General features: G+C 38.5%; 1 protein-coding gene across 2 annotated transcripts; it reads right to left on the bottom strand.

Annotated features, from left to right (window-relative positions):
* Positions 1-264: 264 nt before the first annotated feature.
* Positions 265-16,709, bottom strand: NUP50 (nucleoporin 50). 2 transcript variants are annotated; one of them, XM_084294192.1, is made up of 9 exons: positions 16,446-16,709; positions 15,837-15,881; positions 13,657-13,735; positions 12,395-12,478; positions 9,887-10,082; positions 8,757-9,416; positions 7,719-7,797; positions 5,974-6,092; positions 265-4,211 (listed from the first exon to the last, which is right to left on the bottom strand). In XM_084294192.1, the coding sequence occupies exons 3-9, from the start codon at positions 13,723-13,725 to the stop codon at positions 4,009-4,011; spliced, it is 1,410 nt and encodes a 469-aa protein (XP_084150318.1). In that variant the 5' UTR covers positions 13,726-13,735; positions 15,837-15,881; positions 16,446-16,709; the 3' UTR covers positions 265-4,008. The 2 variants fall into 2 exon arrangements, with proteins under 2 accessions (XP_084150318.1, XP_084150319.1); XM_084294193.1 differs by lacking the exon at positions 15,837-15,881.
* Positions 16,710-16,970: the final 261 nt, after the last annotated feature.

Raw genomic sequence — 16,970 nt, 5'->3', positions numbered from 1 at the left:
CCACAGTAATTCTCCTAATGTTCAAGAACCAGTTTTTCTCTGTCTAGTAAAAGGTCACCCAAGCTCTTCCCTCTGAGCTGATTCAGCTCACTCTCCTTGCAACAGGAAAGCGTTTTGTTGAACTGGCTGTTACTGATGTGCCAGCAGCAGTAAAGCCATGTGCAGGATTTCCAAGGCTGGAGTTCACCTGCAAGCAACTGAATGTAAAATTCATTTTATTCATATAGTGTTTAAAGTCAAAGTGAAAGGAATACACACAAGACATTTCTCCCATTCGTTTATTCACATTTTCCATGGATTTTTGTACACTTCCTCAATGTGTTAGAACTAATGAAAACATTATTACATGACAAGTTATGTGAAAATTAAATATCCACTGAAAAATTCAGAGCAGTTTGAAATCTATTAAACTCTACCAGATCGTCACATTCAACATTTTAATTGAATTTATACTAGCTCATGCCACTTTAAATTGTTTAATGTCAGTTATTTCTTGCCTACAGGCACCAGTTACAAAGTTTTAGCAAATACAAATAAGGCATTAGAAAGATTTTAAGGACATTTTAAGTGTTACGGTGCTGCAAAGGGAGCTGAACGGGAGTTGTTACTAAAGCCTACCTCTTAATTGTTTTATGTTCCACAACATATGGAATTTTAAATTTCACTTGAACTTTCATGTCCATCAGCCAGAGATTATTGGAAGACACTCACTGTTGTGTTCCCAAATCGATCATTTAAGTATACTACAAAAAAATAAAATACATATAGCAATGTGGTATTTTAAAATAAAATTCACACGAACTATAATAATTTCCCGTAGTGATGACTCTGAAAATTAAAAGAAACTGAAATCTTGATTTACTTTTTTTGGGGAGTACAAAAGTGGGAGTGAAAAGATCTCTAAGATGCTGAAATTTCACAATCACAGCAAAAGGAAGAATGCATAGTATCCATTAGATGCTTCAACACCTACGTACAGTTTTACCAGTCAAGGCATTAACTCAAATTAGGGAGGACCCTTACATCTTTAACATCAGGCATTTGATGTCCAGCTGTTAAATATAATATGCACCAACCAGGAATGCTTCATTGAGTTGAAATCCCAATCAAAATTCCTTCCTTGTATAGCATATGCCACTTTGTTATGAAGGCATTAATTGATTTCTGTGCTATAACAACTTGCTTTTAACTCCTTTTAGGCCTTTTTTTTTCCCCCTATGAAATAATCCCTGGCTTTTTGCAATAACAATGTATTTCAATATTTAACTAGAAACTGAAGCATCAAAGATTTGTGATTTTTTTTTATTTTTTTTTTTAACAGTCCTAGAGAAGGATTGTGCTTTATACCTGACCAAGTGCAGTTTGACTTCCTTCTCTTGCTTCGTAGTCCAGGTAATTGCAGTCACTATGAATGGTTTTGATTCAATCTCTTATTTGCAGTAAAACTCTTTCCTACTCTTAGTGGCAACTTCCCCCTTTAAAAGTTTTAAAACCATATGTTTATACATATATCTGACATTCTTATTAACACAGGATTCCTATGACTTTCCGTTAGGCTTTACTGATAAATATGTAAATTGCTAAAGAATCTTGATTTCTCATCTCAATTAGTCTTTTGCACAGCTAATAGAAAATAGTACTTGCTGACATGGATGTTGTTTTCCAACACATTTATTACTCTATTTATCTTTCTTTAATATTCTGTGCTCATGCTCAGAATGGCCACCCTTGAATACAACAAAGATGCACTTGCCAGTTTTAGAACCAGGCCAAAGATGTGCATGCAGAACACCAAGTCTGCCTCAATTTGGAGGCAAGTCACTAAGGATACATAGAAAGTTCAGTTTGTCTCTAAGTGGTTTCAGTTAATTGGTCCACACCTCAATAAATATATTAAATCTATATAGCCATCAGATTGAGGAAGTAAACAAACATAAAACTAAGGCCCCTGAAACGCTCCATACTGAGTTGTTCTTAAAGTGAGATATATAAAAAAAAAATCCGCTTACCCCATCCAGCAACCTAATCTAAAGACACCTCTTCATGGAAGCATGTTTAGAACACTACAGTCAAAAGACAAATGCACTATTAACTGAGCCCTTGGACGTTAAATCTGAGCCTATAGTAAATTTTCAGGCAATGTTCTGTTTTTCATTCATACACAATTAACATGCAAGCTGTCAGCTTTTGTGCCTCCAATCAAGGTATCAGAAAGACCAAAAAAAAAGTCTCACTTATTTGCAATGGTTAAACACTAAGCTGGATGAAAAGAAAAAAAAGGCAAAAGGCACCACTTTCAAATAATACTTCAAATGGTATCTCCACTCCTTTTGCACTTGAATATTGAAAATGCAATTCCTGTGACCTCAGCATAGCTAAAAGGGGAGCAAAGGCCTTTGTTTTTTAACTTTGGTCTAGCAGGCTATAGGTCTTCTACTTTAGTTAAGGGGTAGAAGGCCTTAACCTGAAGCATGCAGTAAATTAGGAATCCAGGCTGCCATTTGTTCTCCCATGGAGAGCAGCAGAAAGCAGGTGTGCTGCATCTCATCAAGAAGTACTGCTGCTTTTTCCCTACCATTCAGCATTGCAGAGTCCCTGTGAGAATTGCATCATGCTGCTGCTTTCACCTGCGTTCCCCATGCCCCATTAGCCAGAGGCAGGTTGGCATGTTTCTTTCACCACCCCAAATCTGGTCAGTGAGACAAATACGAGGGCAGTTTAAGTTAACCATTAGCCTCTAGCTCTTTGATATTTTCTAGAGCTGGAAATGAAGCAGAAAAAAAATATTTAATAGGGAAGGAGTTTTCAGACAACTGGGACAAGGTTTGAAAAGGATAAAAAAAAAAAAAAAAAAAAAAAGTCTGCTAAAGCCCAGATGGAAACTCAGAACAGAACAATTTTCTGATCTGTGAATTATTGCCACTTGGTTTAACTCTACTGAACACAGTTACATATCAAATGCTCCCTATTTGTGAGGGAAAACTTGTTCTAGAGCTGCAAACTACTGCTCTGTGTTAGGTACTACAGTAACACACTGTATTTTTAGCACAGGGGAAGGGTAATTACTGAAATACAATTGTGCACACGGTCTTAGTAGCAGCCCAAGACAAGGTTTTATAAAAATCCTGAATTTTGTCTGTGAAAAGCTATCTTCAATTAAGTAGCACAACACGTACACTTACAGCTCTGCCTCTGCTGTGTTTCAGTTTTAGCCCAACAGATTAGGGAAGAATTCCTCTGAGTGACCATAATGGAGACAGAAGCCTTTGCCTCTGACTTGTCAGATAAATGCCATCTGTGCTTCTGGTCCAAGATAAACAGTCTTCCAGTTGTCTGCTTATAATATTGCACAGTGTTAGCTTGTTGCTACAGAAAGAACAGAACAGACAGTTCTTCTCTAAGAAACACTACTGTCAACAAGACTATGCAAGCAAACTTTGTTTTAAATGGCTGGAGATGCAGTCTCCAAGTCCCCCAAAATCACACAAGTCTGTAAGAGTTAAAACAGTACAATATATATCATTATTGTTTGGGTACATTGTCATCAGTGACAGTTTAAAAAATTAGTCTCAACATAATATGTTAAAGTTAAAAATCAGAGTACAGAAACCATTTAAACAATTACATTTGAACATTCTCTCAAAACAGGAGGGTTTTGCATTGCACCACAGTCTATGAAGAATCTCTGGTACCATAATTTTCTATTCTGATTTCAGTCCGTTCAGTCAAGTTGGCCAGTGTTAAAAACATGCTTTAATTTAAATCGATGTGGTTTATCCAGAAGAGGTCCTGTATTTGGATGTTGAAAGAAGGGAGCACAGTCCAACACTTGTGTTCTATTAAAGCTTTTATTAGCTAGTTTAGATTTTCCTCACAGATTTTTCCAGAGTTTCTCTAACAGTTCTTAACATCAGAGTAAGATTTAAGTGTTCAAGTGAAGTTATGGAAGAAAAACAAAGAACAGCAGCAGTTTGGCAATAATTTCTGAAATCACTGACTGCAATATACTTAAGCCTCCTTCTTCTCCAGTAAGATTTTGTGCAACTCATCTGCGTCCTCACTTGTTTTCACCCTTATTAACATAGTGACAGGAACAGCTGGATTGTTCTCATCAACTGGTGGATTAGGAACACAAACTATAAGAACATTGTTTTTTCCGGTTCTTGTACATGGCATCTTGGATGGAATTATAACATTCAACAGTATGTTTCCTGCATAGGCAAGAAGAAAAAATTAAAGTTAAAAAAATCCATCTTTTACTGTAATATGGATGTTAGTATACTTACTAAATAGCAATTTAAGTTTGTTTTGAAGGAAGGCAATTGACAAGTGCCATATAAACTTGTCTTATTCTTTTCTAAAGATCTGTGCAAAGCCACTGTTCCTGATTTGTTTCCTTAGTAGTAATGAGGAATCTCTATACTATATCCACCCTTTTTAAAGGGAGGAATCTGAAGAATATCAGATGATAGCAGGGCCACTCGAGGAAGAGGAAATGAAAAAAGGGAGAATCAGCAAATAAGGAATTAAGTCACAGTACTTAGTTTATGCTTACTCAAGTTATTCATTCTTAAGCATAGACCATAAGCAGAAGCAAAAAGTTAGCTTTAACACACATACAGACAAAAAATGGACAAACCACTGTAGAATAAGTACTTTGTATCCTCAAATCATACACCACAACTGCTGTTGATACCACCAAGTTACTAATAACAGCTTTATGTCAACTTCTTAAATTCTGTCATGAGTATGAGACACTCAGTATTAGTGGTGTATTAAAACAATTGAAAAGAAGCTCAAAATCTACTTCAACAGAAGATGGACCCATTCTGTAAGCCTGGTAAGTAGTTCAGAACATGGTAGTAGCATTTAGGAAAGTCAGTCTTTGCCTTCCTTTCCTGTTCAGTTTTTCAAACACAGATTTTAGGAAACGATTACAGCACTGTGTGAAGATAGTAAAAAAGGAAAGTGTGCATCACTATGACTGTAGCAGCTTGTACAAACCAATGCTTGAAGACACCAAACTAACATGTCTTAAAAGTGTATGAGCTTAAAAGGGATTTCCTGATACATCACCTCAGATGAAAGTAGAGGGAATTAAATCAACATAATGAAGATTAGTATCAGCTGAGTAAAAACAAAGACTTCTGTTATAGGGCATGCAAGTTGGAAAAAACAAGTTTTCCCCTGCTCTACTCATTCAAACCCCTAAAGAAATGCTGAGAGCAATGACAGCTCTGCCATACATCTGCCTTCAGTTTTATTGCTAAGAAGAACTGCCTTGATGGAACCTCGTCTCCATCAAAACAAGTAAATGATTTAGAAGTGACTGACACAGGAATCCCAATCTCACCAGACATTTGAAAGCTTCACCTAATGGGTCTGCAGAAGGTTTTTATAGGCTTACCGGAACACTATAGAAAGTGAAACTGAGATTTTATCGGTGACCTACAGGTACACCATGGCTTAAGTTCTCACATCTTTTATATGCATAATTTATTCTGTTTTGCTGAAGTTGTGAAGCACTTGTGAACTCCATATTCACATTTGCTGAAGTGAGGTACTAAGAGGCAATAAATTTTCTCAACAATTAATATCAAAACATGTGACAGTTTGCCTGCATCTTAGCAGGAAATATGTTGATCTTCATTCTTCACACCTCTGATACGTTTATACATGATTGTGGCATCTTAAAGCCAAGCTTCAAAGCCTTTAAACAAATCAGGAATAGAGAACAGCCACTAAAACATAAAGGGGAAAAAAGTATCCAAACAGAAATCATAACCTATTTCTTCCTTGCACTGCTTAAAGTGTGTTATTTCAGAATACTTGTTGGAGGCATACAATTGCTTGAGATTATTCAGAAGAAATAAGTTTTTCATTAACCTTATCACTTACACTGTGTAACAAAATCAGGGGATTTTTTGCAGGGAATTTTACATCAGGACTTATTAGTAGATTGAATTTACTTACCTAAATTGGTATCTGCACGGACTAGGAGCTGCGTTTTTTCATTTCCTGCTGGTTTCAAGTGTAATGTTCCTACACCTTTTTCTTTAAACTCATTATCCTTTTTGTAGAACAGTTTGCATCTGTGCACAAAAAAAGCAAACCTAGTTTGTGTAGATATGCAGAGATAAAATACAAACATCTCCAAATATATACATATGTAGATATATGCATGTACCTGACTCCCAGTAAGCCATTTAATAATCAATTAATATGCTGTGAGTAGCATAAACATTTATTCTTCCTGATCTTGACTGTTTCATTGCCTAACAGATGCACTAGAACAGTTCAGTTGGAAGGGACTTTCAAAGATTCAATCCAACTGCCTGACCTCTTCAGAGCTAACCAAAAGTTAAAGCCTGTTACTGAGGGCATTATCCCAGTGTCTGGAGCACCAACAGCCCTGGGGTATCAACCACCTTTCTAGGAAGCCTTTTCCAGTGTCTGACCACACTTGCAGTAAAGATTTTTCCTAATATCCAGTCTGAACCTGCCCTAGTGCAGCTTTATGACACGGCCTACCATCCTGTCAGCAGCAACCAATTCCATTTCCCTTCCTCAGGGAGCTGCAGAGAGCAGGAAGGTTACCTCTTGGCTCCTTTATGCCAGACTGGGCAACCCAAGTGTCCTAAGCCTCTCCTCACAGGACGTGCCTACCAGCCCTCCTACCAGCTTTGTTGACATCCCCAGGACACTGTAAAGGACCTTAACATCCTTTTTATATTGTGAAGCCCTGAACTGCACACAAGATTCAAAATGAGGCCACACCAACACTATATATAGTGGGGGAATCATCTCTTTTGATCAGCTGACTATGCTGTGTTTAATGCACCCCAAGATGCGGTACAATGGTACTTATCAGTTCAGAAAAAGGAAGGTCAGTCTTTCAGTACTGAAATGAAAGATGTTACTTTCAGGTGAAAAAAAGACAACATACAGCGACTTGTATTCAGGATCTATCAGGAATAATTAAGGAGTAGCAGCTGTAATTACTGTTAGGCACTATTTTAAAACAGTGATTGCAAAACACTACAAACTTACTGTATTATCTGGACTTATAATAGGACCTCTACATAAGATTTGAAAACACTGGAGCTTGTCTTAAAACAACAAACCTAACACCATTCTTAATAAATTGGTTTGCAACTTCTCATAGATAAATTAAACCGCTTTTGTACATGAAAATTCTCTGCCAAGTGTTAAGCAGACATACAATTACTTGGACTACTAAACGTGATTTGAAAAACTGTTTGAGGTGGAGTTAATCTCACTTTAACATTAGAAGTACAACTTATTAACTCCTTCATACAACAGTTTGTATTTTCCAGCTGAAGAGTTGTAGTTTAGGTTACACAAATAACTAAGCATCCAACTGGTTTTGAAAGTACTGTAAGTTATTTCTGTAGTACATGCCCTACAATTTAAGCTTACAAAAGCTGATGAAGACAGAAATTTTTTTGATCACTTAAAAAAAAATGATCACAAATGGTGATCACAGCTGTGTCCAAGACACAATATTACTAAGATCCTACTTATCTTTGTAAGTACCTTTTTACAAGTGGAACTTCCTGTTCTACATAGCTTCCTAAGAAACTTTATTAACTAGGAAGTCAAGAACATGTCATTAATTTTTACCCTGCAGTGGTTAATAGCAAAACATAGATATGAATTATATTTTCAATTTGCTATTCTAAGGTAACGTCACTTACTTCTTTGAGTAGAAAGCATCATCCTCTTTTATTTCATTAACAATGACTTTTGGTGGCTCTTCTTCCTTCTCTTCTCCATCTTTTAAATAAAAAGTTTTAATACATCCCATATGTTAATGTCATAAGCATATAATCTGGAAGGTGTTTTGGCTTGTTAATTAGAACTAGTTTATGCATGCTGTATGTTACATAAGCATGCAGAGCCTGTCAGTAATTGCCAAAATACCTTTAAGTCAATGTGGGCTCTAAAGAAGCTTTACCTACAGAAAAAGTCCTTATTTTCATTCAGCCGCATGCCTCAAACAACTTCATGCTCACCTTCAATTTAAACTGAATGAAAATACCCAGCCATTAAACAATCAAAAAACAAATTAAAATACAAAGTTTAATGAGTAAAATTTAAGTTAAAGCCTCTTGATAGGGAAAAACAGTTGTAAAATTTCCAAGAGTAGCCTTTACAAATTATACATACCCGCAGAGACTAAGTTTAATTTGGGGGAAGGGTAATCAGGTGCAGGAGTGACAGCCAAGAAACAGGGACAGGATTATGCCTTTCCAGTCCCTACAGCTGCTATAGCATTTCTATAGCTGACTATACCCAAATTAGCTAAAAACTTTCAAGTAGCATGCAATTTTATTGTCTCTTGTGGTCTGGTAAATAAGATGTATGAAATCACGAGGGATCTTTTAATTAATCTATTGGGGAAAGGCACCAGGTATGAAGTGTCCCACAGGCTCAAAGCTGAACATACCAGTTGTTTTAAGTTTTCATTGTTTCAAGTCTTATATTCAGCTAAAATAAAACATTCTATTACAGAGAGTATAAATTTGACAGACATGCACAGGTCTTGGTAATCATACTTTGAGTGTTACTTAAGCAGCATGCAATACTTAGAATTCCACATTGCTAGTAAAATTTTGCAGTTTTCAAATTCAGTAACTTAGTTCAACTTAGTGTTATTTCATCTTTGCAGATGAAATAACAGTCACAATCATTCACCATTTACCATTAAAATGGTTTTTGAAAATAGATTTTACCTTTATCATCACTATTCCCACTTTCTGTCTGAGCTTCTAACACATTGGTGGATGCTGCAGTTAGAGACTTTGTTGGGTTTGTGTCTTTTCCAAACAAACCTGAATTTCCAGGAGAGAATGAGAAACTACTAAGTGTTCCTGAGCCAAGGGAACCCAAAACAGAACTGTCGACACTCTTGCCAAAATTAAATGAGACAGTTGATGTAGCTCCTAATGATGGGCCTCTTTTTTCTGCTGTAACTTCAGGTTTTTTGTCCGAGGTATTCTCAGTTTTGTTGTTAAACAAAAATGTTGATCCTTGCTGTAGCTTTGAATTCCCAAATGTGGAAATAGACTGAGTGCCAGGTGTCTTGCTGCTTTCATTTTCAGATCCACTATCACTACTGCTTCCATGTTGTTGTTCAATAGTTGCTAAATACTTCTCATAGTCTCTAAAGATGGGTGTCAGATCACACAAGGGGTTTGTGTTTACATGCTTAACTATCCAGTCACGCACAGAACAGTTTAAAGCTGCTAACTGTTTGTGATAAACACTAGAGCTGCAGACTTTACTCTGAGTATAGCCAGAAGATGATGGTTGGCTGCCACCATTAGCTTTTGGGCTTGCAGCCTTCTTTTCAGTAAATGCAGTAGTAGCCGGACCATTTGATATGGTTGATCCTATTAAAAGAAAAACATGGTTTAGAGTTGTGTTTGTTTTTTTTTTTTTCTCCTACAAACTGCATTTCTCATGAAACCCTAAGCTAATATTTCCATTACCTCTGTATTATATCTATTAGTTCTGTTCAGTTATTACAGTGTAGTGTGTTGCATCATGACACTGTATGCTAGATAGCAGAGTTTCAAAGTGTGCGATAGCAAATGTGTTCCATCACCTTTACCTCTAAAAAGGTTTTATCTCCAGTATTACATCAAGAATGACTTCACTTTCCACCTCTTAAAACTGCATGTATTTGATACCTTGTCTCTCCACTAGTATAAAAATCTCTAGGAAATTTTACAAAGATCAAGTCTTGAAACATTAAAGCAGAACTACAGGGCTAGTGAAAAATCAAATTCCATCATTACCTTACCCTACAGAATTTATGGCTGAATTTTCTGATGAATACACATGCTTATTTAAAACTTACCAAATACAGATTGCGTTTCAGAGGTTGTCTTCAAACTGCTGAACGGAGGAGTACTAGAGATACTACTGCTTCCATTAGACAGGCCTTCTAAGGGCTTTATTCCTGCACCATTACCAAACCCACTGAAGCCACTGCCTCCTTTTCCAGAAGGCAACATAAAGCCTTTAAACCCTTTAAATGCTCCTCCACCTTCAGGCTGGGGAGAAAAGAGAAAAAGACAACCAGTTACATATACCTCTATACTTCTATCCTCACTTGATATTCCATTTATTTTACCCTTGTTCAGTGTGTCATTTCATGTCCCTTACTCTAAGTCAGCTATGTAAACAGAGTTAATAGCTTCCTTATGACACATACTGCTGCTATTTTTAAAAGACTCAGATGTTTGGAATGAAAATAAACTAGTTATAGGAAGTGGATACCTAGAAGCTGTTTAGAGCAGTGGATGTGTCTGATTACCTATTTAGAGATTCAAAGCATTTTGTTTTCTTTAAATAATTACCTACCAATATATAATTGTAGGCTTATTTTCAGGAACTTTTAACATTTACAACCACAGTTAAGAGTCCAACACTTCAAACCACTCATCAAAACAGTGTATTTTATAGTCACCTGTGTAACATAAGTGACTTACAAAAAATATTCCTATGTCACTGATGGGAAAACTTGATAAAGTAACACGTATGCTTTCTGCGACTTTTTCATTACCTAGTTCTGAACATGATCTTTATGACCATAATATTTTATGGTGTAGTTTCTTACATGTTTTTAGAATAGGGTCATACAGCACGATTAGCATCCAAACAGGTACTGCTACTTTTAGCTACTACATATAACATCTTTTGAGGTAGTGAGGACATACATATTACTGGAGTAGAAATTCTCTACTTCCAATGTCTTTAGACAACAGTCAGAGGAAAAGGAGAATCGTTTCCAAGTTTCATCTGCTTTTGTTACTTAGAAATAGCAGAACTTCGCAACTGTAGGTTCATTTCCAGTATCTGGCCTCACGGGTCTGGGCTCTGCTTCCCTTCGTGCTTTACTTTTTCCAATTAAGTCCTCAATTCCTCATTTCACAGAATCACAGAATCACAGAATCACAGAATTTCTAGGTTGGAAGAGACCTCAAGATCATCAAGTCCAACCTCTGACCTAACGCTAACAGTCCCCACTAAACCATATCCCTAAGATATGGTCCAATTACGGTTACAGCTTTTTGTCTCTTACTGTCAAGTAGGACCTAAAGGTTGCCTTATGGTATTCTTGAGAAGTGCTTTGCAACCTCTGGTGTGGGAGGCATGTGCACAGCACACTCTGAGGAACCTTCCAAGGCGAGAGCTGTATTCTAGTTAGCTATTTTTATTTTTGTCTTTGTTCAGTCCTACCTCTCTCTCTGGACATTCCAGTTAAACAGCAGTCTCTGTAGCATTCTGCTTGCTTCATTTAGGAACTTCAGCAAATTTCAAGTTCGTTTTTGTAAATGTTTCACAGATTTATCATGCAGACTCAGCTGTTCTGCCATCTCTTCTGCTTTTTAGACTTTGTCTAGCCTACCCTACCTTTTCTTCCAGCTCTGATCCATAACAGTTAACTCCCAGCCTTCTGACTATTTCTTTTGCAATCATCTAGTCCCCTTTCTCAACCAATTGTTTTTCCATTTGCTATTGTCCCTGAATCTCTCCTGTTCAAGTTCTGGTTTTTGTTTTTTGTTTTTTTGTTTTTTGTTTTTTTCCTTACATCAGAGTCCTCTACCACCTCTGTGGCTAAAACTACCATAGGCAGAAGTGGGATGGGACACAATTTATATTGGCTAGAACAGAAGGAAAGTGAAGAGCACAAGAGAAAGTAACCTAACCTGTAACTGTGCCTAGTCCTGTTCTATCTAAAGGAAAGGTTGGATGTGGTGCTTATGGACATGGTTTAGTGGGTGATGTTGGCGGTAGGGTGATGGTTGTACCAGATGATCTTGAAGGTCTGTTCCAACCTTAATGATTCTATTGAAAAGCAAGTCATGATGACAGGTAAAATTTCTGCCCTGTTTCTAACACGGAACGTGCACTCTTGAGAGAGCACAGAAAGATATATATGACAAAGCATCTGTCGAGGATTTTTGAAAGGACCCACAACAAAGTCCAACTTCCTTTCTGTGTTCATTTGTTATTGCAAAGAGTAGGAGGCACTAAAGCTCTTCAGTGGGAAAGAACATTATCATTCTTTAAAAGAAACATCTCTTTCACTCTCACGTCAACGTAACAATTTGGCTTTTACTTGTTTAATGCCTGCCTTGGACATCCTCCAGCCCTCCAGTATGGTTAACTAGTATCTTTTGATTTCCAGGCTTTTACCCCTGCAAAGACGGGAAGCGCAGGGAGTTGAATAGTTGCATATACCCTTTAAATTATAATTTTATGTAGTACTGTTACAGGCCCAAAGTAAAAAATTTGAACACTTATGACATATTTTGCAATTGAGTCAAACTATGACAATCATGTTCAGTGATTACATTACCTCTGATCCAACATTTCGGCGCTTTGCTTTTTTAATAGCTCTGTTCTTCAGGACTTCCTCACTAGCCAGTGAGAAGGTTCCCACCTTTGAGAAGAAGTTATGAAATCATTAGTGAAATTCTCAGAATGCATAAAAGTATCAGTCTGAAGAAATGGCTGAGATGCTGAGGTAGGGAAAAATGTTACAGATGTGTTCAAAAACTAACAACTGAGGAATGAAAAAAATTACAGTACTGTGATTAGTAAAATATAAAAATATTATAGTACTGTTGATACTGTCACAGTTCTGTCTTCCCTGTTCTACATCTAATTTCCTTTCATACAGACTGCAATTTTTCTAAGACAAATCATTCAAGAAATTTTGTGTGTTTTTTTTTAAACAAGAAAATAGTATCTCTGCTGAAGGTAATCTGTCAGTATTGCACTGTTACAAACAATATTCAGCTTGGAGGAGGCATATTGAGATATATTGACAATATTCCACAATCTTGGAAGTTCAGTTATTAGGGAAGGTAGATCATTATTAATTCCTACCCCCAAAATAAATGAGGAAATTAAGTTTCTTTATATTCATATTTCTGAAAGAGTACTATCAGTTTTCTTTCTTACATTCTATAAGCCTAAGCATTCAATATTTTTAGTAGCATAGAAGCTAGCATAATTTGTTTAGAGATGAAACACAGGTCTTAAATAAATACGAGACACTAACATGAAAGTCTGTTTAAAACCAGATGAAGCGTCTCATTTGACTGTTTACTTAAGCTCCCTGGCTGTGTAGGGGCATTCTGCTAAGCACTCCAAACTAACATACTTATGAAATTAACTACTACTGACCTATAAAACAGCTGGTAGAGATATGAAGAAAAATATCCAGACTGGATTATGTCAGTGAAACTTAAAATCAACTATTTCAAGAAATTTCAAGAAACCACTTTTCTTGTGAACTGAATAAATGTCCATCACACAGCTGGAGGGTTCAAAAGTACTATACATTCTAACATGACTGGGTTTCCCTTTAAAAATGTAAAGTTGCTTTCCTTTAAGCCACTAATGTCGTTTTAACTGTTAAAAGCTGCTTTGCCACATGGTCTGCATATACTGGAAGCTTTATTAAAAATAACTAAGTTATATAAAATAATCTTTAATACACTTTCAACCAATTTCACTGTAGATTTCACCCACAAGATGAATAGCGCACGTAAATAACTATCCTGCTACCTCCTGCAGGGAAAAAAAAAAAAAAAATCAAAATGTATCGTTTACCTCCTCAGCTTCATCCTCCTGATCCCAGTTTCTGTCAGTCAGTTCCTTTTCTGCAATTCTCTTTGCCATTCTTCCACGCCTGTGTATAAAAACAATCAGAAATGCAGAGAATCAACTACACAGGAATTAAATTCTAAGCAACCCTGATTTGCATTATTCAGAGCAAGTAACGAGAATCAGAGTTCATACAGAAATCAGTCAAAATTGGAATGACCGTTGAAAACCGAGTGTTTTTAAAAACAATAAATAGCACTGGACAATACTGGACAAAAACTGGAGTTGTGGTTATTAGCCAAACTTGATATTAAATTTAAGCAACAATAGAAACATGCAGTTCAACTACAGGTTAACTGTTTAGCAGCTGAGCTGTCTAAAAAAACATCCTTTCAGTCCTATGACCTATTCCTTGTCACTGCTTACTCTGAAGGGCTGGGGAAAAAACAAACAAAAAAAAAAAAAAACACTGAACACATAAAAAAGGATCTGGTTAAAAGATCCCATATCCCAGTCCATCTTCCTTCAGGATACCCAAGGTAAACACCAAGAGTCTTGCAAGAGTAAAGTTGCTTGACAGCACCTAAAATGAATACTGGTAAGGACCTACTGAAGCAACTGCCAGCCAGCTTACTTTGGTTAAAGATTAACATATTCTGCTATGAAAAACAGGGTTGCTAGGACATTAATGAGAATGTTGGAAAAAAAAAAAATCTATTGCAAATGAATAGGTGACTTTTCCTCTAAAAGACACCTAAGATGTGTTACTGGTTTTAGATTAACTAATGTAAGCAGCTAACTGTTGCTTGCATTACTTACAGAGTTGTAACTCTGCAATGTAAAGCAAAAGCAACTCTGGAGAAGTAATGCTTGTAGTTTTAACTTCCAACTTCCATTTTAGTAAAGTACAATTCATTAGCTGTGCTCAAAACACAAGAACGAATCCAGCTATGTTATTTTATCTGAAAGACTTGGCAAACAATTACTAAAGTTTTAAATGGAAAGAAGTTATTTTGACTATGATTTTATCATCTGACATTAATATGAAAGCTTTTCAGAGAACGTAGTTTTATCTACATTCTTTTTTTCAGAAGATGTAGTTTTATAGCAACACAAGTCTTAAGCAAGTGCAAGAATTAAAATTCCTAAAAAAAATATAAATAAATCTTAGGTTTATGACTGAGACCTGGACAGAAGATAAATCCACAAATAGTTGAATTTCAGAGCCAAAAATGACAATACATGATTACAGAACATCTTGCTTAGCCAATTAAATATTTTTAAACAGAACAGTAAATCTGCACAGCAGTCTTACAAAGGTCATAAGTCAAAGCAGTGAGTTTTGGTCTGACACACAAATTTCACAAGCAAAGTTATTAGGATCTTTCATAAGGGCAGTGACAAAGACTGGTTTATATAAATAGTTTTAAATGGCATAACCCACACCATACATAAAGCAGGTGTCCTACTATGCAACTCATGATTCTCTGCAGACTGGCTGTTTAAATCTAAGCCAATGAAAAAACTAAAAATACTTTTTTTTTTTTTTAAATTGGTTCTGTGATATAGCTTCCCACAAGAGTATATACAAACACATCAGAGGAAGGCAAGACTGCATCTCTTTGGCAGCAGCCACAGCCCAAAGGCTTGTGAGACTGTAACCTAGAATTACTCCATCAGACCCCACAGAAAATCAAATTACCACTCTTGACGCTAGCCACTAAAGCATTACAAGCACTATGTTTACCAGAAAGCATATTCTCAACTAAAAGGAAAAAGCACTAACCAAATTGGCCTAGGCTCCAGGTTCTTTACACCTACCTCTGTTTACATTTTTCTAGATCAGTACTGAAAATAGGAGCAGACAAGAGTGCCTAACATACACAAAGACAGCAGCAAGAGAATTCTAGACATTTCTAACCTGTGAAAGAAGCAACACAAAGCCATCTCTATTTGATGTTTTCTACATATACAGGACAACCTTCAAGAAGTTTTTGTACCAAGTGTTCTGAACAGGTCGAGATGGGAGTACTTTGAGAAACAGCTTTTTACTCAAGAAGCACAACAGAGAGTTTTTGTTGAGCTACTGCAACCCATCTAGTAAGTTATTTACTAGATCTTACTTCATGTAACATTATGACAAGTCTGAATTTTAACATCTGCATTCCACAGAACAGTTTACTTACTGTAAGGCTTAAAAACCTGCCCTACTGGAATCTGGAATGCACGACCTAAAACCGGGGAGCAAAAGAAGTCATTAGTCCCTCATCCACGCTGAGAAGCCTTCAGCCACGCCACGTGAAGATGCCATGTGCACTGCAGCCACTTTTTAACTCCTGCTCCAAGGCAGGACGCACCCGGGGCTCCTGGCAGTGCCAAAAGCCCCGAGACCAGGCGGGCGCAGAGCCGAGTTTCCCCCTTCCCGAGGCACTGCTCCATTTTAGCGCAGCCTCCTGCCGCAGCACGCGCGGTCCCTCTGGCTCCCTCGCCAGGAGTCCTGCAGCCGCACCAGGGAGGTCCGTCCTTTCCTCCCTTCCCCCAGCCGTTAACGGCAGCTCGCACTTCCCCCAACCGCCGGTACTGCCCTCCCCAAGGCGCCGCCCGCCCTTCGCAACGCTATGCGTGTCCGTGAGGCCCCGGGGGCTGCCCAGCAGCACCCTCCCAGCAAACACGGCCTCGTTTGGGTGTTGGGGCGGGGAGAGCGGCACTTTTTCAGACCGATCCTGCCCTACGCCCTGCGGGAAACCCGCGCCTTCTCTCGCGGGCCAGACACAGGGGACGGTGCCGCCACTTACCCCCTGGACGCCTCCCCTCGCGGGGAGCGACGCTCGCTACGGGGCCGAGGCTGCTGCGGGTGGCTGTCAGAGCCTGCTCGCGGCCTTTCGGGCTCCGGACCCCGCTCAGCATCCCCCTGCCGGGCTTCCCGACGCCGCCGCCCAGCCTCAGGCGGCCGTCGCCGCCATTTTGTGCCTGCGGGAAGGCGGCGAGCCGCGCGCCGAGGCACCAGGCGGACACCGTCCCCCTGGCTCTGCGACAGCGCGCATGCGCCCCTCGCCCGACCGCCGCCTCTCGTATGGCGCATGCTCGGTGTGACGGGCGGGCGGCTGTTCGAAATGGGGGGTCACGTGCGCGCGCGGCGGTTGCGGCCGTTGGCTGAGCCGTTGCTGGGGGGAGGGCAGCCCGCGGGTCACGGTGGCGGTAGGTTCGCGGCCAGAGCCCGGCTCGTCGCCTGCCTTCCGCCCCGCGTGATTAAACCGTGGGGTTGTAGCTGGAAGCCACTGAGGAGAAGGTGATGATCTCCCCTGTAGGTTTAAAACAGT

This window comes from Netta rufina (assembly GCF_964035555.1).
Source record: "Netta rufina genome assembly, chromosome: 1".
In the NCBI taxonomy this organism is placed as follows: Eukaryota; Metazoa; Chordata; class Aves; order Anseriformes; family Anatidae; genus Netta; species Netta rufina.
This window is presented reverse-complemented; position numbering and strand designations above follow the sequence as displayed.

Excerpts from the sequence above, each read along its gene's own strand:
- NUP50 (XM_084294192.1), bottom strand. The coding sequence starts at position 13,725 with ATGGCAAAGAGAATTGCAGAAAAGGAACTGACTGACAGAAACTGGGAT. Across the intron at positions 6,093-7,718 it reads GATGCTTTCTACTCAAAGAA|ATGCAAACTGTTCTACAAAA; the intron begins GTAAGTGACGTT and ends TTTTGTGCACAG. Across the intron at positions 4,212-5,973 it reads CCGTGCAGATACCAATTTAG|GAAACATACTGTTGAATGTT; the intron begins GTAAGTAAATTC and ends TTGCCTATGCAG.